General features: G+C 36.0%; 1 protein-coding gene across 1 annotated transcript in view; it reads right to left on the bottom strand.

Moving 5' to 3' along the window:
• Positions 1-12642: 12642 nt before the first annotated feature.
• The window catches only part of UBXN7 (UBX domain protein 7), a 50005-nt gene continuing 35399 nt past the window's right edge, over positions 12643-27248 (bottom strand). The window contains exons 6-11 of the mRNA XM_081139024.1: positions 25880-26026; positions 24524-24614; positions 23713-23840; positions 15200-15593; positions 15006-15085; positions 12643-13769 (exon numbers count right to left, since the gene is read on the bottom strand). Of these exons, the coding sequence (XP_080995150.1) occupies positions 13608-13769; positions 15006-15085; positions 15200-15593; positions 23713-23840; positions 24524-24614; positions 25880-26026 (1002 nt within the window). The 3' untranslated portion in view covers positions 12643-13607. The remainder of the gene's footprint in view (positions 13770-15005; positions 15086-15199; positions 15594-23712; positions 23841-24523; positions 24615-25879; positions 26027-27248) is intronic.

Below are 27248 nucleotides of genomic sequence, written 5' to 3'. Positions count from 1 at the left end.
ATTCCTTCACCTTTTTCATCCAGTATTTTTCATCAAACCCCCCCTCCCATCCGGCAACCATCAGTTTGTCCTCGGTATCTATGAATCTGTTTCTGTCTTGCTTGTTTCTTTTGTGTGTGTGTGTGTTTAGGTTCCATATGTAAGTTCCACATATGGTATTTGTCTTTCTCTGACCTGCGATCCCATTTTGACAAGTTCTTATTCAAGGCCCAGTTCCAACATCCCCAGAGAAGTCTTCCCTGATTTCTTCACTCAGAGTTAGGCACTTCTTTCTCTGTGCTCCCATTGCACTTCTTAAAATTTAGTTATTACATACATACATATAGTAAAACGGACAAATCTTGATTATAAAACTTGGTAAATATTTTCACATGTACACTCAGGACAGCCACCGCACAGATCAAGATATGAGACATCTCCAAATCCCCAGAAGGTTCTATTGTGTTCCCTCCCATTATTATCTCTATCCCCAGTGTTGACTTCCATTTCGCTTTTATCATCAGTTAGCATTTGGTTGTTCTTGAGTTTCAGGTAAATGGAATTATATAGTGTGTACTTTTTTGTGTCTGGCTTTTTTCACTCTATTACATTCATTCATCATATAATTCATTCTTTTTTATTACTGGTATTATCCATTGTATGACTATATTACAAATTTATTCCACTGTTGATGGACGCATTTAGACTACTTTCAATTTTTGCCTATTATAAATAATACTGCTATGAATATTCTTATACATGTCTTTTGGAGAATGTACATATACACTAATTTTATCCAGAGAAAATATCCCAAGAGTGAAATTGCTGAGTTATAGGATAGGTGAATATGAATGTTTAATTTTGGCAATAATATTGTCAAACAGTTACCCAAAGTAGTCCCATTTACACTCCCACCCATGGTGTATGAGAGTTCCAGTAGCTTTGCATTCTCACCAACATTTTTAATTATAGGCATTCTGGCAGATGTTTAGCAGTATCGCATTGTATTTTTAACTTGCATTTTCAAGATGAGTAAGCATCTCTTCATATACTTATTGGTCATTTGGAGATCCTTTTCTGAGAACTGCCTGCTCAAGTCATTTGTCCGGTTTTTACTGGCTCTTTGTCTTTTTCTTACTGGCTTATAGTGCTTTAGAATTTCAAATATGAGACCTTTGTCAGATGTATGTTATGAATGTTTTCTCCTGTCTGTGGTTTGCCTTTTCATTCTTAATGATGTCTTTCAATGAAAAGAAGTTCTTGATTTTAAGTTCCATTTAGGGACTCCTTATGGTCACTGCTTTTTGTGTCCTGTTGAAAAAAATCTTTGCCCACCCCCCACTGCATTTTTATTTCCCTGTGCTATGTAGGGCCTTCTTTCCCACGCCTGTGAGATCCTTGAGGGCAGAGGCTGTATCTTTCTGCTCTGTATCCCCAGAACCTAGAGTAGAGCTCTGAATATGACAGCGGTCCAGGAACCACTTGACGAATGAGTTAATTCATTCACTTCACTAAGTAACACAAATAGTCCCTGTGCACAGAGAGGTTTTACTTCTCATGATGAAAATAAACAACAATGAAAACACTCTTGATGCACATATAGGATGTCACCCCTCCTAGATGTAAACACACTCTTTGAATAATTATAAAGGCAGTTTATTAAAATACACTTCATGTTCAAAATTGAGCTCTCAGCTCTTAAAGTGTGTATACATTTTGGGGGGACATCCTGTATATGAGAAGGAATAATTATAACTGGCTGTTACATTCTTTAAAACTGCATATGAGCTGCTTTCTGTGTGAAATTTCTATGTATGCAGACGTATGTATGCCTGAAGCAAAAGCTGGTAAACAACTATTGAAAAGTTCATCAAATAGGATCGTTTCCATTTTCATTGTAAAAGGGAGTCATTTAGAGCTTAAATGAATTCCTGTCTCTTCCCAGAGAATTTAATTTAGATAGAAGATGCTAGGCTGAGCACTCACAAAGCTTTATAATATGAAGAAACATTTATTCACTGTATAAAACACATTTACAAACTATCTCATTAGATCCTTACAACAAACCTAAAGCAAGTAAAATAAATGTCAAGTTAGCTTCTTTATGCTGACAAAGAGATTACAGCCCAGAGGAATTTGACTTGCTCAGAGTTACAATGAGTAGGGTTGGGGAGATGATACTATGTTGTCTGACTCTACACAGTCCTGCACATTGATAGTTGAGATTTTTTCCCCTCAACCCCGATTCCAATTATCTTAAGGTATTTCTTCTTGGAAGCAGTACTGTTCTGCTTTGTCACCTGAAACACCTGGATCTCAATTCCTGCTAAAATACCTGTTAGCTATATGAATTTGGGTAGTTCAGTGCGCCTTAGTAATAATTTGAGCTTCAGTTTCTCATTTATAAAATGATGCCTACCTCATAAGTTTGAGAGTTAATAAGATGTAAGATGCCTAGGGTTAGTCAGTCCTCTCCTTCTGGGTTGTTGTTTTTAAAAAAATTTTAATCCTTACTTGAATATATGCTTATTGATTTTAGAGAGAGGGAGAGAGAAACATCGATATGAAAAACATCCTGCAGTCACCCCTCGAATGCACCCCAACCAGGGACCAAACCAGAAACCTAGGCATGTGCCCCAACTGGGAATTGAACCAGCAACATTTCAGTGTACGGGACGACACTCCAACCAACTGTCCCACACTGGCCTGGGCCAGGGCCTCTCCTTCTGTTCTTGAATCTCAGCTTAGCACAAATAATTTTTATATACAATGTCTGTTAGAACATCTTATATAGTTAGGCAATTACAATGATCTGATGATGGCTGGCTGCCAGATCTCACTCAGATTTGTAGATGGTACCTGTTCAGAACCCAATGGCTTATCTAACAGCAGACACTCTTGAATGGATATTAAAATGGTGCTTGTGGAGCAAAGGAAAGTGTTGGAATTTGGCTCTAACCCCTTAAAGTGCCAAACCTAGTTGAGACTAATGATGACAGCTGAGGGTGTTTGTTCTTTAGGGCAAATTTGTGACAATTCAATGATTAATGTTATGAACAAGACACTTCTTTTAGAAACTATATAATTGCAATAAGTAGTTTTAGGTTAAGTTCTTCAACTCCCTGTAGTAAGGCCCTCTATGGTTAACAGAAGCCTGGTCTCTGAAAGAATTAAAGCATTACCCTTTCACAGACGTGCTTAATGATTTTACAATCTGGCTCCACTGGAGACACAGCTACTAGTTATCACTTTGTTGGTGATATTTCTGGGTAGAAGTGAATGGGAGTCTGAGGGCACAAATGAAGAATAGGGCCTGGGTGGGGAAATAATTTGCCTAATGCCATAAGAGGCTTCCCAAAGCTGAAAGGCTTGGGAGAACAGGATAGACAGATGTTCCATTCTGGGGGATATTGTGGGGTCTGGAGGTGGGATTTAAGCAAGGAATAGAGGAAGTTGAGAAAATGGAATTTACTGGCAGAAGGAAAAGGGAAAAGATGATGACAATCAGGCCAATATTCCCCAAATAAGAGTGACAGAGTAATCAGCTTCCTTGTGGGTGGGATCCAACCTCAACTGACAGCTGACTAAACAAGAGAGCACATTCCCTTAATTGGAGGGAGAGAAAAAGGAAGATAGGAGATGTTGAAATATCTACCACTTATACCAGTTCACGAAAGAGGAAGTTCTTTTTTCTTCTTTATTAGCATAAAAATATTACATGCTTCAACCCAAATTAGGCATTGGTCTCCCATCACACTGCAAATGTTCTTGTCTAATGACTTCTTGTTATCCCATGAAGACTTCACTGTCCTTTTCACTTGACTCCTAGGCAGAATTAGACATAGTTGGCTGCTAGATCCTTCTCAAACATTTTCACTCTTGGCTCTCCTGACACCAGAATCTGGTGCTTCTCCTTCCTCACTGGTTGTATCTCCTTGACTCAGCCTCTTTATGGTGATCTCCAGGCCTAGGTTCTGGGCCCTCTTTTCTTTAATTTTCTTCCTAGGTGACCTTATTCCTTCTCATGGTACTATGCTCCATCTATAACATGGATGAGTTCTCAAATCTTAACTCCAGTCCACCTCTCCTTCAAGCCTCAGATTCACATATGCAACTTCCTACACTATACCTGACCTTGGAAGTACCATAATTAACACAGCCAAAATGCTTCCTGCCCACCAAGCCTGCTTGATCCACCAGTCTTCCTGCCTTAGTAATGATACCACTACCTACCCACCTGCTGCAAAGTTTGTCACCCTTGGTTTCTCTTTCCTTCCTTCCCTCACATTTAACTCAATAGTCTTTTAATTCTAACTTCAAAATGCATCTCTGATTTATATGCTATTTCCCAGTTCCATTGCCATTATTCTAGTGCAGGCAATCTTCGTTTTGTACCTTGATCACTGCAATAGTCTCTACTCTTGCTCTTTTCCAATCCACTCTCCGTATAATAAATGGCTTCTCATTGCACTTGCGACACTATCTGAGCCCTTTACCAGGGCCTAAGGTGGCCTTATATGATCTGGCTTTTACTCATTTTATGCCATTCCCTTTGCTCACCTCACATGCCAGACACATTCACCTTCTCTAAATACCTCAAATATATCAGGGTCTTCGCATTTGTCGTTCCATTTGGAAATTTTCCTCCTCCTCTTACCGTGGCCTTCTCATCCTTCAAGGTCTCAACCTAAATATTATTCCTCAACATCTTATTTAAAGCAGAAATCTCTACTGGCTCCTTTTCTAGTTTTTTTTCATAGTATTTGAATCAAATCTGTATTTTTATTATTTGCTTATTGTCTGTATTCCTAACTAAAAAGAAAGTTCCCGGAGGACAGGGGCTCTGTCTTTTTGCTCATCACATCCCTGTCATTTGGCACATAGTGAGGGTAGTTAAGGCTAAGAATAGGTTGTCTGTCACTGGAGGAATGGAAACGGTGTCCTATTGGCCCAATCTAGGTAGGCTGCCCACCCCTTAACCAGTCAATGTGGCCAGGGAGACAAGGTCTTGAAAGAAGATAGCAAGTTCTATGAGAGTATGTTGCTGTAGCATGGGGATGAGGAATAGTTCCACACGAGGAAGACTAGCAGCACAAACAGGGCATGAGGGTTACTGCGAGCTAAACACCAATCCCAATTTCTATTACACAAATAGTTAATGGCTTTCCCCTCATTAATTTAGCAATTGCGTTTTTTCCATCACTTGCTTAAGCCAAGTCCTTAATTAGTCATTATTGTTGGTTTGAAAAACTAGACACTTGAATTGCCCAAATATGTCAAATACAAGACCTTACTTTCCTAACGAGGCTAGAAAACCCAATGACTTGATCACAATACAACCAACATTTATAGAGCATTTATCATAAACGTCCAACATACTACTAAGAGCAGAAAAGAAGCTAGCAAACATTACCCTTGACAATGAACTATGAACTTCTGTCAATAAATACTACTGTCCTACAAATGAGAATATGAGGGCAAGATTTTGAAACCTGAATTGTATTAATAAAAGTAATATCCACAGTCTTATCTCACAAACAAGTAATACAAAAAAACTAATACTGAAAAGTTTTTATTTTATTTCCAAGATCAAATATTACAACAGGACATTTACATGTATTTATAAAAAAATGCAGCAGTTGAATTTATAGATCAGAGGTTTCCTTGAGTTTGGTCCCTCTCTCAGCACAGTGAGCTGATGTCTTCAAAAGATTTATCATCACACTCCCCTCCCTCCCCCACCCAAATTGTCCCACCCCCCTTCCCCAATTCAAGTTGCAATATCAATATAAAGCAACTGGGTACAACACAGCAAGAATATTCACAATTTGGTACAACCAAAACCAGAGGATCACCAACTGAGAGATCCCCATTTTAGAAATTATTTACCTATAGACTATGTGTATCTATAGATATATCACACCCAGTTATCTAAGATTTCCCTGGTTTTAGAGCAAGTGGAAGTTCCATTGAGTCTTAGCCAGCAGTTACAGCTCTGCTTTATCTAATGGCATGTTTTTCTCCTCCTATAAGTTTTAGATTTTCTATGGCCTCCATGTGTCTTCAAATTTAAGGTTTTCCCTAGCACCTTTATTATCAATTACTAGATATTCAGGAGGGTCTCTATTGTGTCTTGAACAAAAAAAATCTAGTGAATGATACAGTTGCCCCTTACTCGCTGGTCCCAAAGCTGCCTTCCCATTTTTTGAGAAGAACTGCAGAAACAAATTGTATCTCCTAGCACCATAGGATTAAAAACCCAGAAAACTGAGAACTACATGTGCATTTTGGGAGCACTTGCCAGAAACACTACAACAGGAGCACTGTCTCTGTCCATTATCTTCTTGGATTCAATAACAAAGTTACACTACAGATTAAATTTAGAGCCATCCTGCATTAAGAATGCAAATCTCACTAAGACCACCACTTTGTCCAGAATAAGTTGAGTACATAAACATCCCAGGGAATCTCTACTGTTAGGAACTGCTTGAGAAACACTTTAAGCAAATAACCCAAGCTGACTTCACTCAAGTATCCAGCCCACCCCCATCCCCTAATAAATTTTAATCCTTGATTAACCTCTCTGAGTAAGATGGGAAGTGAGGTCTGAAAAATGACATGAAAAATGTTTATAAAACACAACTAGTGAAGACTTGCCAGAATGGGACATCCCAGATGATTTAAAATGCATTGTTCAAACTGAACTCACACACAGCATGCACAGAGCCTACAAAAACTCCTGAGTTTCCATGGAACAATCAATACCTACTCAAAAACAGACTTGTTTCTTAAAGAGTTTAAAAAAAAAAAAAGACATCAGATGCATAGAAATTGTTAACAATCAAAAGGAAAACCGTCCTAAGAAAAAGGTTCTTCAAGGAGTGAATAAATTTTTTTCTAACAGATTCATGCCAAAAGTCCCTCAAAGTCTAAAAGTCATGTTATCATAAACTGGTACTCATCTCTCTAAATCTAAGACTAGAGGATTATTTCATAGATTTACTGTTTCCTAGCAAGTATTTTAAATTGCCTTTCCAAAGTGAAGGGACAAACCCAGGAAAGTAACAAGGCCCAACTCCCAAAATGGGTAAGATAAATGGCCCCTACTATATAAGCTTACTACTTATTAACTAAAAAGTGGAGGTCACACACTACTTTCATTCTAATTAGCAGGTAAAATGAGACTTTCTGGTGGCAATGGTCACTCCATGTGAGGTCTAACTTACTTACAGGGCAATAAATTATCAGTTATTAATAGCATATGATTAGTGTCAAAACCTATTTATATTTTGAATCACACCATTTAATTTATTGATATTTTCCATTATTAAGAACACAGACGTTTTGAGAAAGCATATTATAAAACCATTTTGTTGAAAACAGCAATATATCCAACTGAGCATCAACATTTCAATGTCATTAACTTGAAATAGATTCTGGTGACATGTACAATACTCTAAAGCCAGTGACTCTGACAGGAAAGAAAAGCAGAATGGCAGGGAATGGTTCCAGATCAAGAATCTCTTATCAGTTAAGATGCCCATATTGACGCCATGAAAAAAGCAAATAAAAAAGATTTTAAGAAAGGGAGAATTCAGTTTCAGGTTCGAATTTATCTAATGATTTGAAATGTTTCCTATTTTATTTATGTTTAATAAATGAATATTTGTGGTAGTTCTGTTAGATCAATAACTTCTTTTAATGGAGATAAAATTTTTATGTTCAATTTGTTCAATACAGCTTAGTTAGGGCATTTTGATCCCTGTAGAGGAAATACCATTAAGCAAACAACAAAATCTTGCTGTCTGTTGCACCAGAATTAAGTACAAGGGAACTTCTCATATTGATTAATATGTGACTGTTCTTAGGCAAAATACTACCATTATTTGTATTTCTAATTCTACAAATAAATTAAAAAAAAAAAAAAACTTAAATGCTAAATTGTTTTATTAACGTAGCTTGTATTGTATTACCCAACTCTACTTTCAGATCATATGGCAAAGAAAGGCCTGTACCAAAAATCATGTTCATGAGAATGACTAAGCAATAATACGAGAGCATTCTGTAAGCCAAAAAGGGGGGAGGGGTGTCATGAGCTAGCCATTCTATATTTGGAATAAAAGAAGGCTTAAATAGAGAGAAAATGAGCTATAAAAATGATGTTTGCCTCAAATTTTTCCTTTGTATACTAATTTATAAAAAAATTTAAAATGTTACATATTAAAACTTAGACGTGAATTTCTTAAACATAGCCAATTTCATTAAAAATCTTGACTAATTTTCAGAGAATGGATGTGAAAAATCAGGAACAGAGAATGAAAAGTAAAAGAAAAAGGATTAAAAGATTTTTTAATTAAGGGTCCCATATCATTACGTCCAGTAACTTGAACCACAAGTTCACTTCAATGGGAAAACTACCAAGGTTATCAGAATCTCTATGAAAAATACTCTTGATTCTAAGTGGCCTCTCTAGCAGGACTGACACACAGGTGAGCCAAAGACCAAAATAACCATCATTAAAATACCAAATTTCTCATAACAGGAGATATCAACATATGGGCTTGGTATTCTCTGTTGGTTATTTTCAGTACTAAAGAACATTCTTGTCACTATGCTAACGTGTACAGTGCAATTAAGTTTCATGGCAAGACAGTAACTGAAGTGTTAAGCAAGGCTAATCAATAAAGTTGAATATTCATAGTACACAGATGTCTTTAAGTACCCTTTTCATCAAGACTTCTATTTTTTGAAAACTGCCATGTTCATCAGAGGGTTGATTCTTCCCACTCTCATGTACTTTTACACGTTACTTATATATCAACCTGCACCCTAAGATTTACTATTAGGTAGTAAAATGAAAGAGGGAGAGGAGAAAGAATGACACAGTGGAGATACACTCTGTGGGGTAAGAAATATTTTTGAAAGTTAGCCTAACTGGATCTGAAAACGTTGTTTCTGCCAAAAGTAAGTAAATTTCACAACCCACACAAATTGATTTCCTAACAATTGCTCAGTGAATAAAGTGCTTTATTTAAGCACACAGGTAAAATAAAATTTAACTCTGGTGTCAGTGAAATATTTGGTTCGCATTAATTACATTTTAGTCACACTCAACAATACTTAGAAATACTGCATTAAGTTTTTTAAATTAATGAATTGTGTTTAAAAGATCATTACTAGATCTATAACTATTATACTTTCCTTTCTGGAGATTTCAGTCAAGTGAGGTTAGTTATTGGGAAAATGAAACCTGGACACAGAAAAAGAGCAAAGGAACTGATTAACAAGTATACTTTTAATTAGCCTAGGGATAATATATAATAAAGAGGAGAGACTAGACGCATAAAATTTTGGAATGGAAAGGACTTCAGAGATAATCTAATTTCAGTGGTCTACAATCTGTGGGTTCCTAGTTTCTGCAAGGGGTCTGCAATTCCATATGCATATTTACATTTTTTTCATCAATGAAATGTTTGATATTAATACTTAACCCCACAGTTCCCCACCCATGCCAAATTTTAAAATCACAAGTTCTTTTACTTGAACAGACTGAGAACTCTTGATCTAGTCCAATTTGCTGTTAACTAGTAGCAGAGCTGTTATCCAAGTGCACTTATGCCTACATGTAGTGCCCCTTCTGCGTATCATATATAATATACATTTAATTTGTACCTGGGTAGAGAAATTAAACCTCTCCTTCACTTTTCAGTTGCTAGTGGCTCCTTCTAGTATTTTCCTAAGTGCCCTGCTGGCTAAAATCTTTAGTCCTGGGACCAGTAATCCTTTCCTATTTGTGTCTTAGGTATGCCTTACTGATATGATAAACATCATGCCCTAAGTAGTGACAAAAATTGCAACTAAAGAATTCAGGTGAGTCAAAAGAAAACTTGAGCTACAGTATTTGCCACTTTTCAGTTTTATATTTTTGTAAAGACTGTCCCAACTATTCTCAGCCCCAGAAACATAAGCATTTGCACGTTCTCCGATTATCTCATGTAGTGTGTCCCTCCAACTGGGTAAAACAGGCAGGAACTAGGTCATAAGATTTCAAGATGTTTTTAACTTTGATTAAGAACTCAATAAATAACTGACTTATATAGTTAAGAAGAATTTTGTAGAATATTTTAAAACATATACATAAAAGGGTTCAATAATCTGGTATGGGTGGGATATAGAAAAGATAATTCTATCTTTTCTGAAAACTGCTTTAAAAAAGATAAAATTCTTTTTTAAAAGAATTTTTATTTATTCTTATTTATTCTTGGCAAATAATGCCACAATAGCTATTTTCCTTTCACATTTTTATCAGTCTGTCATTTCAAGAAAACAATAATCAGCTCCTCAAAATAATGGTGTAAATAAGAATTTATAGGCATAGCACAAATCCCACCAGCTTTAAGGAAATATAACCAAATGATACTTTACAGAGCCAAACGAGAAGATAACCTTTTGGCTGATTCCCATGGTAGGAGACAACAGCATGGCAGTGAAAAGAGCACGGACTCTGGAGGCCAATTTTGATTTTGCCACTTACTGGCTGTGACATCCTGAACAAGTTCTCTGAACTTCAATTTTCTTTCTTATCTATGAAATGGGGGAAATATGCATTTTGTAGAGTTCTTAGAAAGATTAAAGGAGAAAATGCATATAAGGTACCTAGCACATGTTAATTACTCAAAATTAGTTCCCTGTTCTTCCCTCATTTGACTGTTCTCTCTCTTCTCTGGTTCCTTCCTAAATCAAGTTCAAAAGAGGTTTCCTGTTACTTTTTCCCCCTCTAGTTTTCATTTTATCTCCCTGTATTTGTCTCATCACTTACTCTCAAAGTCTATTTTGTTCTTTTCATCCCTAACTTTTATAATCTTTCAAGCTGTTTCCAATACATACAAGGAATGACTATTTTAAACTATTTGTAATTACTTTACTAACCTCATTTAATCTATTCAATAAAACCCCTCCTCCAAAGAGCAAAGGAATTTGCAGAGTTAATAAGACAAACTAGAGGAAGTATACTCCCCAAGTGGAATAAGTTTTTGAGTAAAGCAATATTCTTTATTCACTCTTGCCATGTACAACCCATAATCCCTCCTTCCCATGAGCCTCTACATCAAGCCCAGGATAATTACACTCCTGCCTCAAAATAAAATAAAATAAAATCCTTTACATCTTGTACTCGAAACACCCCAGATGTCTCTAAGTTGAGTCAGTATCTCATGCCCCACCTCTTTAATATGCTTAAGTCACTTTATATATATACTTGGTCATTTCACAGTTGAAAAAGTCACTTTGGTTTCTCATACAAGGATATGCCAGGGCTGAGCTTATCAAAAAAACTACATCCTATCATTAATGAACATGTTGTCTCGGGTTCTCTAGACATGTTTTCTAAAGAGAAGCTAATCAGTAAAAGAATAAGAGAATCCTACAGGGAAAGTTCCTGACTTCGCATTTTTGACAGATTTGGGCTGTAGCTGTGACTTGACTTTGCTGAGTGGAGACAGGTGCCATCCTAGCACCAAAACTGGGCATACCCTCACTTCTTACCCTGTACCTCCCTGAATTTTTAGATTCTGACCTTGTCTACTACCAATAATTTTTTCACCCTCTAATGCATCTTTGATAGTACATAGCTCTATTCCTTAGATGGTAAGTCTATTATTCAAGTTCAGAGATACAATTAAGGAATTAACATGAAAACCGTGTTTCCTCAAAATTCAGAAGCTGCTAGTTAGCCTCAAGAGTCTATGAAAAAACACCAAAGTGGTATTACTCAGTCACCAATCTAAAGAGAGAACTTTGACTCAAGGTATAAATGAAATTGTAATTATATAAATATATTTATAAATATTTATACAATTATATACTTATACATAAGCACTTACACAGACTTAGAAAAAATGTAAGAACATTAATCCAAAAGGACTCACTGAAGAATAAACAGAATTTTCCATGATTTCCTTGAGGAGAAACATTACTCGTTCTTTAGGGTGGGTCCCTCAAAAGTCAACCATTAGAAACCATATTCTCTAATTGAGTACTAGCAACACATAAGCATCTTTTAAAAAAATCCCCTAGTTACCAAGAGAGTGATCTTAAAACAGATGGGAACCTAAAGGTCTCTGAGCAACAGCAATTTATGTTCCTCAAACAGAAAAATCAATCAATCTAAATCCCCAATTTGATGAAATAAGGTCCATTTTATAGCAAGTTAAAGTTCTGATTTTGCCACCAGAATCACCACTACCTTTTCAGAAGACTCTATTTAAAGCTCAAAATAAGAACTGAGCATATAGTGAAGCTGATAAGTCGAATAGTGTTATGTAGATTCAAGATGGCATCTTTTAAACAATACTGAAAAAAAACTTTCACCAACTACAATTTGAATGTGGCTTTTGTTGGCAGAAAAAAAAACCCCACATCTGAAGACTACTGGCAATCTTCCCCACCGCCCTTACTAAATGTTGTCTTATGAATTGAATTTAAAAGTCTTCTTAGACAGGCATTCAGTTTTGAGACCTTTTGCAAGAAAAAGCATGAGGAATTGAGCTCATTTAGTCACCAGAGCCTTTTAGAGACTGTTCCAACCAGGGGTAAAAAATGAATCATTTTATTTCTAACCAAAGGAACATGGTTAGCTACTCTCAGCTGCATCTTTTTCTTTTTCCCTCAGGACATACATAAGTATGCCTAAAGCACATAGGACAATCAATAACCGTAGTGGTTACAACTACAAGCCACTGTACTGCATGATTATTGAATAGCTGCCTTCCTATAGATCACTTGTGGACCCAAACAACGGAAGGGCCAAACGAACTAATATGCTGTACTGGCAAAAACAGCAAGCACCTTCCTATACCAGGCACCACAATATACTCACTAAAAGTCCATTCCAGGACTAGCAGGATCAATATAGTTTGTAGAGTAGTAACAAAGAAAGCTGTCTCAGGCTAGGATATTTGAAAGCCACCCCATGCTACTCACCCAACATTTAACACTCATTTTGCCAATAACACATCTCATGGAAATAATTCTAGCCGGGAGGATGGGAACCCTTTAAAGTAATTTTAAAATATGATGAATAATAATTAGGAGGGATGCTTTTTCCATGTAAACAAAAGCCTGGATATTTTGTTATGTGATATTTTTTACATGAACAATAAAACAAAACAAAACGTGTTAGAGAATTTCTTCCTACTAAAAATGGGGCTTATAAAAAAGGGAGGTTGTTCTTATTCTGAATCTAGTCATTCCTTTACCAAAGGAGTCTGAGGAGTAGTAACATTATCATTTGATCCCCAAAAAGTGCCATGCAAGAGACCACTTATTGGAACACACATTTCCTGCTGCCAGTACTAGGAGGTCTTATCCTTACACTTCCATTTGGTCACCTGATTAGGTAAGAAAGAAAAGTAGGAAAAAGAAAATATAGGAGAGGAGAGGGGGGGAAAGGGGGGATAGGGAGTGAGAGAGACTTATTATGAGAGAGCAAGGAATAAAAGAGAAGGCAGGTGACTTGCTTGCCCAACTTTGGCTCTATGGTCCTATGAGCCAAAGTGCATACTCAGTGACATGGTATCTCACAGGAAAAGGGAAAAAAGGGGTAAGCTGAGAGAGGTCAGGCCATGATGTTAATTTCTTTCCTGTACAAAGACAGTCTCTTGAGGACAAAGGCCTGCCTCTTGTAATGTAATGTCATAGTCCAGATGGGAGAGTTTTCTTCGAGGGAAGTTGGTGAGAAGTTCAAAACGTTCATTTGGATATCCTTTAGACTGGACATGCTTCACCAAAGCCTATGAAAAACCAAAGGAAGACAAGGCAGTTAGATAGAAATAGAAAGAGCATACTAAAGAATTACATTTATAACATTCATTTTTATCATATTAGATATGAAGTTGAACTTATTCTTTCAGATAACTGAAGTTTAACCTTGTGGAAGGGCAATATAACCTGTTGGATGGGGAGATAATAAACCTGTATCCAGTAATTTAGGGCCAGTAAGTGATACTGAAATATAAAAGGTTATTACTGTTTCCTCAATAAACAAACCCACTATCTATATATATAATTATTATCCTTGGTTTTAAACATTTGATTCATTTTCCCTTCCATCTTTTTATCAGCAAAGTTACATCCTTCATTCTACCTATAGCCAGTCTTGCCACCTGTGCAACCCCTTCTTGCCTTCTCAGAAACCATGCCACTACAGAACATCCCTGCTTTTATAGATACCTTCAACATCTCCCTCTCTACAGATGCTTCCTCTTAGACTTAAACATGCTCAGTCTCTCCTTCAATCATTTTCCCCCCTATAGCTTCACAACCAAACTTTTCAAAAAAGTGCTCCATCCACTGTCTCATCTCACATTTCCTTCCAAATATGAGACCTAGGAAACAGTCTGGGTATCAGCAGCCAGATCTGACTACCTCGTCACAGAAAATGGCCAGGTAAAAACACCTGACCAAAGGGGGATTCATTTATAGGCTAAGCTAAGCTAGTCAGACTCCTTTTCTTTTCCAGGAGTTAAAAAAGACAGAGGAAAGGTCTATCAGCTATGGACTTTAGAGGATAAGGCCCTCAGCATCACTATGATGGACCACGTACAAACTTAGAAGTAAAGAAAAGCCACCAGTATACAGAGAGAACAATGGCATGAAGCAGAGAATTACAAAGGGGAAACCGAACAGGCCCCATGAGAGAAATGAACAGAAAAATGGCCTTCGTTCTTAACCACTTTGCAGTTCCAGCTACAAGAAAGCCAGAAGCCCCATTATAGTTTTCATTCCCCTATTCTGGGTAATAATTTCATTTGGAAAATAAAATGCAGCCATGGAATAGAAAAGCCTTGACTGCCTAAGATAATTCAGGAAGGAAATATACTAATTAGAATTAAGATTAACCTCAGTTAAATTTCCAGTTAGAGGTCAGACTGAATACCTAACACTTATTTCAAAGAATCATCAAGCCAATTACATCAATTAATTAGTTTCTCTCCTTCAAGCAAGCGCTTCCAATTAGGTATACTTACTAGCAATTTAGCTTGCTCTGGAAGAGTGATCTGTTCCCTTTTTCCATCTGGATACCGCAACATCAGCTGTGCTTTTGGTCCTGGGGTTAAAAAAAGAGACAAGAGCTTAAGATGGAAGACTAATTTAAACAAATAAATACATCCCTTCAGTAATGTTGAAGTTTCAAGTAAAGTAAGTCTAGAACATAACTCACCATTTACATCTATGCCCTCCACTATTCCATCAGATTTTTCAGGTGACATCTCCAATATTTCTGAATCCATGGCTGGCAATCCTTGATGGTTTGCAGTTGTTCCAGGCTCAGTTCTGGGTGAGGGCTCAGTCAGCAGCCTTCTGTTCTCTTCTTTTCTATGCCCCAAATCTTTGTGGGGAGACTTTCTGGACTTGGCAAGGTTCTCTATCTCCTCTTCTTCATCAGAGCCACAAACAGATATGAATTCCTCACTGCCAGAAAAAAGTTCAGATTCAGATTCTTCATCTGAGCGGCTATCCTGTTTTGTCTGTGATGAATCAAAATGTGTCTCTTGCAAGGAGGCTCTGATGGCAGCTTCTAGCTGGCTGTCTTCACTTGCATCTATAAGGCTCTCCTGCAAGATGCAGTCATAAAACATGGGTGGAAAGAGAAAGAAAACAGTTAAACCAAAAAATAGATAGACAAGTCAAACAAGGCATAAGAAATATGTCAGTTAGCCACTATTATTTCTATTAAATGTATCTCTTCTACTAAATTTCCAGCTATTTGAGAGCAATGACTCTGTCTTACACAGCGAAGTTGGAATGGATAGTTTGAAAACAAAAATAAAAACTGTCATACCACCTGGCATAATGATGTTGCAAGCACAGGGGATTTTTTAAAAATCAAAATGAATAAAATTAAGAAAACAGTTTACTGACTGCCCAGAAAAAGACAAGAATTAAGGTTTTAAATATAAAGCAAAAACATTAGTTTTTAACATGACTATACAAAGAGGCATGTCTACCTTGCTCACCATTATATTTTTCAATTAGCACTGTTTTGCCACACAGAAGAATATCAATAAATAACACAGTAATTTTTGTTTTGGGGGGAAAAACAAAAAACAAAACCTAACAGATCTCTAACATTCAAAACAAAACAAAATGCCATACAGTAAATTGGGAAAAACAACTATATTTTCCCAAACTTAATTACAATAAGATTTTCATTGTGATCATGAGAAATGCAAATTTAATAGTCTTCCTTCTGGTCAAGTTCTAATGCCACAGATTTCACTAAACTCATTCAGTCACAAAATATGGGTTGTTTGCCAAAGTAATCTTGAAAAAGAACAAAATTGAAAGTGTCACACTCTCTGATTTCAAACTGTTCTACAAAGATACAGTAATTAAACAGTATGGTACTGGCATAAAAACAGACACAGAAAACAATGGAACAGAATAGAAAGCCCAGAAATACACCCATGCTTATATAGTCAATCTACAACAAAGGAAGCAAGAATATACAATGGGGAAAAGACAGTCTCTTCAATAAATGGTACTGGGAAAACTGAATGCCCACATGCAAAAAAATGAAACGACCACTTTCTTATACTATATACAAGAATAAATTAAAAATGGATTAAAAACTTAAATGTAAGACCTGATACATCTGATAAGGGGTTAATATCCAAAATATAAAAAGAACCCATACAACTCAACATCAAAAACACAAACAATCCAATTAAAATGGGCAGAGGACCTGAATAGACAGACATCTCTCAAAAGACGACATACAGATGGCCAACAGACACACGAAAAGATGCTCAACATCACTAGTCATTAGGGAAATGTAAATCAAAACCACAAAGAATGGCTATTGTCAAAAAGACAATAAAGAACAAGTGTTGGCGAGGATGTAGAAAAACGGGAACCCTCATGCACGGTTAGTGGGATTATAAACTAGTGCAACTACTACGAGAAAAAGTCTGCCGATTTCTCAAAAAAATTAGAAATAGAACTACCATGTGACCCACCAATTCTACTTCTAGGTGTTCATCCGACGAAAATGAAAAACACTAATTCGAAAAGATATATGCACCCTACATTCACTGCAGCATTGTTTATAGCAGCCAAGATATGTAAGCAACCTAGGTGTCCATCAATAAATGAATGGATAAAGAAAATGTGATACATACATACAATGGAATATTAGCCATAAAAAAATAGTAAAATCTTGTCATTTGTGATATGGATGAAACTAGAGAGTATTATGCTAAGTGAAATAAGTCAGTAAAAGACAAATAGCATATGATTTCACTTATATGTGGAATCTAAAACAAACAAACAAAAGTAAGCAGAAACAAACTCATAAATAGAGAACAAACTGATGGTTGCCAGAGGGGAATTGGGTGAGGGGATGAGCAAAAAAAGAGAAGATTAAGAAGTACAGCCTGGCCGGGCGTGGCTCAGCGGCTGAGCGTCAACCTGGGATCCAGGCGATCAGGGTTCGATTCCCGGTCAGGGCACATGCCCGGGTTGCGGGCTCCATCCCTAGTTGGGGCGTGCAGGAGGCAGCCGATCAATGACTCTCTCATCATTGATGTTTCTATCTCTCTCTCTCCCTCTCCCGTCCTCTCTCTGAAATCAATAAAGATATATTTAAAAAAAAAAAAAAAGTATAACCTTCCAGTTATAAAAAAGCACTGTTTGAGTGGAAATTATTTAGATTCTAACTCAAACAAAACTATACAAAAAATAAAATCTGTAAGATAACCACAAGCTGAACACTGGATGTTACATCTCATGATGTTAAAAAATTACTATTAATTTTTAAAGGGTGTGTTAATGGTATTGTGATTGTTTTTAAAAAGAGCCTTTGGCTCAGCGGTTAAGCATAGACCTAGGATGTAGGAGATCACAGTTTGATTCTCAGTCAGAGCACATGCCCAGATTGTGGGCTCGATCCCCAGTTGGGGGCTGATCAATGAAGACGCTCTCATCATTGATGTTTCTATCTCTCTCTCTTTCCCTCTTCCTTCCTCTCTCTGAAATGAATAAAGATATTTAAAAAAACAAAACAACAAAAAAAGAGCCTTTGTCCACAGAGAACAGGCTGACAGCTGTCAGAGGGGAGGGGACCAGGTCAGGGGATTGGGTGAAAAAGGTGAAAGGCGTAAGGAAAAAAATCCCCCAAAACCTCATAGACACAAACAAAAGTATGGCGATTATCAGAGGAAAGGGAGGTGGGGGGAAGTAGAAGAGGGTATGGGGAGATAAATGGTTATGGAAGGAAACTACTTGGGGTGGTGAACACACAACATAATATACAGATGATGTATTACAGAATTGTACTCCTGAAACCTATATAATTTTATTAACTAATGTCACCCCAATAAATTCAATAAATAAATAAAACTTTTACTTGAAGGCCTTAAAAAAAATAGCCTTTGTCTTTTAAAGACACATACCAAAGTATAATGAACAAAACAACAAATTCTGAGATTTGCTGCAAAATAATGTGAACAAGATGGGATATACGTAGAACAAGACAGGCTACTTGTTGATAAGCAGTTAATGGATACATACAGGTTCAATAAATTCCTTGGAGTTTTGAATATCCTTAAAAATTTCCACAATAAAAAGGTAAAAAAAGTATGGGTTGCAAACAAAAAAACGAAAGGGATCTCATTTTGGCTTTCACTAGCTGCAAATAATACAGCAAAAAATAAAGTTGAAGCTAATTTATCACCGGAAAAAAAAAAGAGCAAGTACATGTGCCCACGTGACCTGCAATGGCTTAGGTGGACTGCAGGTTTATAACATAACAATGCATAGCCCGCCCAGGCGTGGTTCAGTGGTTGAGTGTCGACCTAGGATCCAGGAGATCGTGGTTCGGTTCTGGTCAGGGCACATGAGCAGGTTGTGGGCTCAGTCCCCAATTGGGGGCATGCAGGAGGCAAATGATCAATGACTCTCTCCTCATTGATGTTTCTATCTCTCTCCCTTCATCTCTCTGAAATCAATAAAGATATATTTAAAAAACAAAACAAAACAAACAAACAAACAAAAATGCACAGCACATAGCTTGATTTTAAAGATTGTCACCAAGGCACACATTGCTGGCTTCCTAGCCAATATCCATTCTCCTAATTCCTTACTTACAGAATCCTAATAATGTCCATAAAAGAAAACATAACAAGCTAAAAAATTCCATTTACCAGTTTCCCTTGCAGCTAGAAAAAGCTTGTGGTATGGAGCTAAAGCAGCACTTACAGAGAAAGTATAGAACTAAACGCCTATATTAAAAAAAGATGCTCTCAATTAATTCCCTAAGTTTCCAGATTAAATTTTTAAAAAGTACCCATTTCAGTTTCTTTAGAATAAGAAACTAAAATTAAACTCAACTACACAGAAGGAAAAAGAGAAAAGACAGAAATCAATCAATGACCTAGAAAACAGAAGAAAAATCAATAAAACCAAAAGCTTTTAAATGAATAAAACTGTGAGGAAAAAAAAGAAGCAACAAATCACTATAACAGGATTGAGAGAGGGCACATCACTACAGACACTACAGTCATTAAAGGAATTACAAGGAATGACACCTTAGGTAAAAAGGACAAATGCTTAGAAAGACACAATCTACTAAAGCTCATTAAAGCCCTAGCCGGTTTGGCTCAGTGGTTAGAGTGTCGGCATGTGAACTGAAGGGTCCCCTGTTTGATTCCAGCCAAGGGCACATACCTCAGTTGCAGATTCCATCCCTGGACCCTTTCAGTTTGGGAGGCAACCAATCGATGTATCTCTCTCACATCAATGCTTTCTCCCACCCTTCTCCTTTCCACTCTCTCTGAAAAGCAATGGCAAAATATCCTCGGGTGAGGATTTAAAGAATAGATACCTGAGCAGTCCTATATCTATTAATGAATTTGTAGTTTATAACTTCCTACAAACAAAACTCTAGGCCCAGGTGGTTTGTTTCATGGTGAATGTCATCAAATATTAAGGAAGAAACATAATTCTACACAAACTCTTCCAGAAAACATAACAGGAGGAAACACTTCCCAATTCATTGGAAGGCCAGCATTAACCTGATACCACAACCAGACAAAGATAGTACAAGAAAAACAAAACAAACACACACAAAAACTACAAACAGTATCTCTCATGAACATACACACAAAAATTTTTGACAGAAATATATTAAAAAGTAATGCATCATAACCAGGTGGGTTTTAGCACAGTAATGAAAGGGTGCTTTAACATTAAAAAATCACCAATGAAATACACTAAAAATAGAAAACTGTACGATCATCTCAATAGATGTGACAAATCATCTGACAAAATCCCCTTTTAATAAAAATTCAGCAAACTAGGAATAGAAGGAAACTTCCTCAATCTGATAAAGTATACGTACAAGAAACATATAGCTAGCATCAAATTTAATGGGTGAAAGACAATACTTTCACCCCAACACCAGAAACAAAGATGTCTAATATCTCACTACTTCTGTTTAACTTTGTGCTGGAGGTTCTAACTAAGAAAAAATAAATAAAAGGCAAGAGGTTGTAAAGGAAAACATAAAATAAGTCTATTTACAGATAATATGACTGTTTCTATAGAAAATTCAAAGGAATCTACAAAAAGCTATTAGAACTAGTGAGTATAGCAGGGTTGCGGGCTACAAGGTCATTATTTAAAAACTACAAAACATTGCCGAGAAAAATTCAAGGCTTAAATAAATGAAATATACTATATGCCACGTTCACAGATCTGCAGATTCAGAATGCCAATTCTCTCCAAAATGATCCATAGGGCCAATGCAATTCTAATCAAAGTCCTAGTAGCTTTCTTTGTAGAAAGTGACAAGCTGATTCTAAAACTTATATGCAAAGGACCTGAAAAAACCAGAACTACTACAGAGTTGGAGAACTTAAGCACGAGATTTCAAGATTTATAAAGCTACCATAATCATTAAGACAGTGAAATACTGGTATAAAGAAATCTGTATCACCGGGCTGGCGTGGCTCAGTGGTTGAACATTGGCCTATGAACCAGGAAGTCACAGTTCAATTACCATAAGGGCACACGCCCAGGTTGCAGGCTCAATCCCCAGTAGGGGGCGTGCAGGTGAAAGCCAGTCAATGACTCTCTCATCATTGATGTTTCTCTCTCTCTCCCCCTTTCCCTTCCTCTCTCTGAAATCAATAAAAACATTTTAAATAAATAAATAAATAAATAAATAAATAGTCACTGCAAAGAATAGAGTCCATAAATCCACACATATATGATCAATTTTTGACAAAGGTACAAAGGCAATTCAATGGGGAAAGGATAATCTTTCCACAAATGATGCTGGAAAAAGTGTATAGCCACATATGAACCACCAAAAAACCCCAACTAGACCCTACCCTAACACAAAAATTAATTCAAAGAGAGTCACTGACTTAAGAGCTAAAACTATAAAAAAAGATTTATTACATTAAGACAAAAAGCAAATATAAAAGTTAAAAAATTGAATTTCATCAAAATTTTAAAATTTGTTCTTCAAAAGACACTATTATGAAATGAATAAGCAAGTAACAGACTGGGAGAAAATATCTACAAACCATATATCCAAGAAAGGACTTATATGTAGAATATAAAAAGAACCCTTGCAGCCCTGGCCAGGTGACTCAGTTGGAGCATAGTCCCATGCACCAAAAGGTTGTGGGTTCGATTCACAGTCAGGGCACATATCTATGTTGCAGGTTCAGTCTCTGGTTTGGGTGCATACAGAAGGCAACTGATCGATGTCTCTCTCTCTTCCCTCCCTCTTCCAATCTCTAAAATTATAAAAAAACATATCCTCAGGTAAGGATTTTTTAAAAAAGAAACCTTTTTTAAAAAAAAGTCCTTACGACTCAGTAAGATGCCAGAGATCTATCTAAAATGACACTTCATCAAAAGAGATAGCAAAAAAAGCACACGAAAAGATACTCATATCAAAATTTGTCATTTTAAATGTGTTCAGTTTATTGCACAGTAATTATAAAGCAATAAAAAATTTTAAATATAATAAACTTAAGGCTAATTTATCACACACACAGAAAAGCAAACAGATGTGCCCATATGACATGCAATGGCTTGGAGAGACTGCAGATAATAACACTATGTACCATATAGGTTGATTTTAAAGAACGACACTGAGGAACACTGCTAGTTTCCTATCTCTCATCCTGTCTTCTTTGCTTCCTTATTAACAGAGCCTCAGTTATGTTTGTGCAAGAAAGTGTCCAGCTAAAACAAGCAGAACTCTTATCTGTGGCTGTTTACCTTTATAACAGAGGCATCACCCCACTCCTCCTTGTCCATGCTTGGACCTAGGAGCTTAGCATATAACTGTGACCATGAGGACAAAACCAACAAATACTAGGGATGGAGGGGGGAAATAAAAGAGGAGGAACCTGGTTCCTTGATGACATACATAAAGTCAATCCCTAGACTGCTAGCTTCTGGACTTCTTGCTGAGAAAAGCAGATAGATGTCTTCCTTGTTTAAGCCATTATTTGTTGATGTTTCTCTTGCACACAGTTGATCAAAATTTTTAATAATCAGAGAATTTAGTATAAGAAGTGAAGTCTGAGGTACTAAGTTGCCCAAACCATCCCTATGTATTTGTCCAATTTTTATGGTTGCACTCTTTTCCACTAAGTCCTTTAATTTTTATAAGAGAACTGAACTGGTAAGGTTGTAAACTCAATTTATGTTGAAATTCAGCAACTCACAAACTCAGGCTCTGGTTTTTGACAATATCAGCCTTATGACTACAAAAGATAAGAAACTCTCTTAGGACAATTATAGAAACTCTGGGTTTTTTAATGACTTTCTACGTAAATAAAACTTCTCTTAGCAATGAAAAAAACAAACAGTCTATAGATAAAAGTGTAACAATGTTTTAGTTCTGCACTATTGTGTCCCCCTAAATAAAAACGTTCTGCATAATGGGGGCCATTCTATACCACCCCTTGGCAAGCAACCCACAGCCTTTCGTTAAATGGGCACTAACTTTATTCTAGGTGATTACTTAAAAGTAACAGTTTCATCACTGCATCATATGGACTGTTAAGTCTTATCTTCTAAAACTAATTTTATCCTCATTGCCAATCAAATTTTAACAGCTCCTACAACCAATGTGAAATTCTGACATCTTTGTAGGTCCATTATTTGCAATTAATATTTATACCAATTATCAAATAGGTCTGGCTAATAACAGCATATTAAAGAAATTAAGTGTAGAAATAATCTCTGGGTGGGCTAGAGAGCCAGGCCCTAAAGCTATATAACCAGTAATAATGACCAACTATACCATGAGAGTTATCTAGCAAAATATCATTTTTACTGCTGCTTAGACCTGGCAATGCTGCCCTTGAAAGAAGTGGATTCCTCCATCACTGGGGCTTGCCAAATCAATCTTCCTCCTCACCGCTACATATTCACATTGTTTACTTCTAAACCGAGGTCTCAGGTCACATGCCTGTACCCTAACTACAAAGGAGACTGGGAATATGAATCTTATGATTTCATTTAGAGGACAGAATCCACATGTGGGAAATTATCAAAATATAAGGAGGGCATCAAAGATGTTGTACAGCCACAGATTATAACTGTGCAATACTTGCATTATTAAGAGCTTAACCTCAAACATTTTACACAAGACATCCATATACAATTACACTTAATAGCCCATTATCACTTCTTAGTCATACTTACTGAACGGGCACACTTTTTGGGGGGACTGCTAGAAAGTCCATCCAGTTGCCCATGTTCACCCAGAAATCCCGTCACTTGGTCCAAGAAAGAAGATACATCTAACTGGTGCCACTCTACTAGCTTCTGACCTAAAAATTAAAAACCAAGATATATAAATATAATAAAATCAACATGCAGGCTCAACATTCTCATTAAGAGATAACGCATAATTAAAAGTTTTGGCATTTGCAGAATTAAAATTTTGGGAACACATATCTCCATCCTTCACCAGTTTAAGTTACACAGCATTTTCATAACTCAAATAATACATTAAAATTATAGCCAACCTAAGATTCCCAGCCATCAGGCAACTTCTTTATCTGCTGATACCACTTATTGCCATTTAGGAAGAAGAGATTCAAACGAAGCAAAATCTTAATAAAACTTAACTCATTAATAATAAACCAGCTCTACACTCCGCTTCTCTGGTGGGATTACAACCAGTACCTGAATAATCTTAATATTTTAATAATAGAAAACCTAAGGGGATCCCTATAATATAACAAGAAAGATAAAACAGTAAGTTTTTGAAAGTACAGAACTGAAAAAATATAAAATACTATCGTCTCCCCAAATTGTCAGAAACAGACTCCCTAACACATTTCAATAGACGTTTAAATAATTCTAAAGGACATGAATAAAAACCCTTCACCTAAGTTATTACAAAGAATTCTGAAACTGAATCCAGTCAAATATTAAAGATCAATTATTTAGGTAACTGAAAAATAAGTCATAAGTCAAATGCTGTAAGCTGATATAAAATAAATATTACCTGTCCGTGGATCCAAGATGGAAACATAGGGGAAATCCCCTAGCTTATAAAACTGTATGTATCTCTGACCTTCCTCACTGTCATGATAAACCTGTTAAATCATTGATATAAAAAAAGTCAGCCTCTAAAAAAAGTATTAACTATATCCCTGTTATATACCAATAACAATTAATTATCCAAATATACCTTTGGTATATGTTAGGATTTCACTCCTACATTAAAGAGGAAAATGAAGGTCATCTGGCATGAACTCCCTCAACTTCCTGCCCTCAGTCCCTCTGGAACCTTATATATCAATCCATTTTCCTCCCTTCCCAGTTCAGAAGAGATATTACTCTTTCTGATCAAGTTATTGCTCCTTTTGTTGAAGTTATCTGTTCACCTATGTCATTCCTAACTTTATCATATTCATCTTAATAAATCACATATTAAGATAAGCTTGAGTGACTAGCATAGTGTCGTGCAAAGAGATACTTAATAGTTTCGGAATAAAAGATTACCATTCAGAAAGAATAATACTGAATTTAGGGGAACTATAAAACATGAATGAGTAAATTAATAACAATAACAGCATACCTTAGAGTGGAAAAAAATTAAGTTCATTCAGACATTTTTATTTTCTATAATTTTTCATAAAATAAAAAACTTGAGCAAGATTATCTAACCTTAGCTTGATAATTTATATAAAAAGAAAGTACAGCCAGCAAGATTAAGTGACACATCTAAGAACATATAGTTAAAAAGTATCAAACTCAAGCTAAAATCCAAGTCTTAGTCAAATGTTTTTCCATTATTCAAGATCTTCTACATCCACACTGTCAATTATAGTAGCCACTACAACATATACTAATGAAGTACTTGAAATGTGGCTGGTCCAAACTGAGCAGTTCTGTAAGTATAAAATATGCACACCAGATCTTGAAGACTTAACACCTACACACACAAAAATCAAAACATCATTAATATTTTAATTATTGATTTTAAAATGTATTAAAATTAATTTCACCTGTTTCTTTTAACCTTTTTAAATGTGACCACTAAAATATATTTAATTACATATGTGGCTCACATTATATTCCTATTAAACAGCACAGTTGTACACTCTATCAAGATATTTAAGCTCTTCTGAGATACAAATATTATAAGGTTACATAACTTGTTTCGTTCTTTCCTTCCCTTGCTGCCCTAATTTTCACTTGTCCTTACTATTTCAGCCATTATGGGTGGTTTTACTTTTTCATGTAATAATTTAACTCAGTTATTAATTTTTTTCCAGTTTGTAACTAAATTCCTCCTTCTCAGCATTCCATACTACAAAAGTAAACTACTACTAAAACTCGGATTAACTCTCCTCACCTGCCAGAAAATGAAATGTTCCCGGATAATATTCTTCACAGCTTCATTGCTCCATACATCACGGTTGAGGCACTGGCATGCAAAGTCTTGCACATTTTGAATGTTTATCATCAGCCACTTATTCTGCATCTGGCCACACTCTTTGGCCTGTAAGAGTAAAGTTATACAACACCTGTTAGAAATAATTTCTACTTAGTAACCAATATGTTTCAGAGCTCAGAAACTGTGATCTTTTCATTTCAATACTACTAAGTTTTTTTCCTTAAGTATGACATCTAGAGTTTTTGGTATTTATACATTATTTACACTAATTTGCATAGGTATACATAATTATACTGTCCATTTTCAAGTATTTTTCAAATTTAAGTAAACTGTTATTGTTATAATAGCTGAATTTTTATTGTACAATTTAAACATCTGAAATTTAATTAATTTCACATAATTCTATTGCATTGTCTCTTTCAACCCCTACCCACAAATATACCACTTCCTTTTTAATAGATGTAACCAGTGTGTGTATATCACTTTATGTTGTTTTATTTTCTTCAACATCATATCTATCCACATTTCCAAATTATCATATTCATCTCAACTGTTAGGCATGTGCTATTTTATAGAATCACCCTAAACATTTCAATAAAAGCTGCTGAGGGTTTTTTCTCTTCCGGTTGTTTTCTTAGGAGTAGATTTTTAAAAAAATGAGATTATAGATCAATATTAAAAAAAATGAGATTATAGATCAAAGAATATTTCAGAATTATCTTTAAAAGACCTCCCAATTTATAGGACAAATACTAATCATGAGTGTGTACTTTTCGCCTAACAGTACCTTGTCGCTATAAAAACCTTAAAGGGTTGCTGAATGCAAAGATTGGCAGAAAAGCAAATGAGCAAGCAAATGCTTCCTTAAACCTTTGCATAGGAACAATGAAATGAAAGCTATAGTTTTGAGTAATTTTGTTTTGTAACAATATTATTTTCTATATCAGCTTAAAATAGAAAAATCTTCAATTAACTCAGGTAAATAACAGTTGAACACATCATTTTGGAGGTATTAGACAATATAAGACTATCTTCTTCTTTAAGAAGGTTTACACAGTCTTACAAATACTGTTATCCTATTTTTTGGTATAAATCCCCCAGAGAAAATCATTTTCTAATATTCACTGTTGATTCCACAGGTGAAAACACAAGTTCAAACAGGAAATATCTCTGGAGGATCCAAGATGAAGGCAGATTGAGTGGAAGCTGCACTGACACTCTCCCAGGAGGAAACTAGAATTACAACTAAAATACAGAAAAACCACCCTGCATAATCAACTGCAACTGAAGACTAGCTGGGGAGCACCCTCATATTCAAGAACGAAAC

Source organism: Miniopterus schreibersii, assembly GCF_964146895.1.
Source record: "Miniopterus schreibersii genome assembly, chromosome: 5".
NCBI classification, from domain to species: Eukaryota; Metazoa; Chordata; class Mammalia; order Chiroptera; family Miniopteridae; genus Miniopterus; species Miniopterus schreibersii.
The sequence above is the reverse complement of the archived record's forward strand: the minus strand, read 5'-3'. Positions and strand labels throughout refer to the sequence as shown.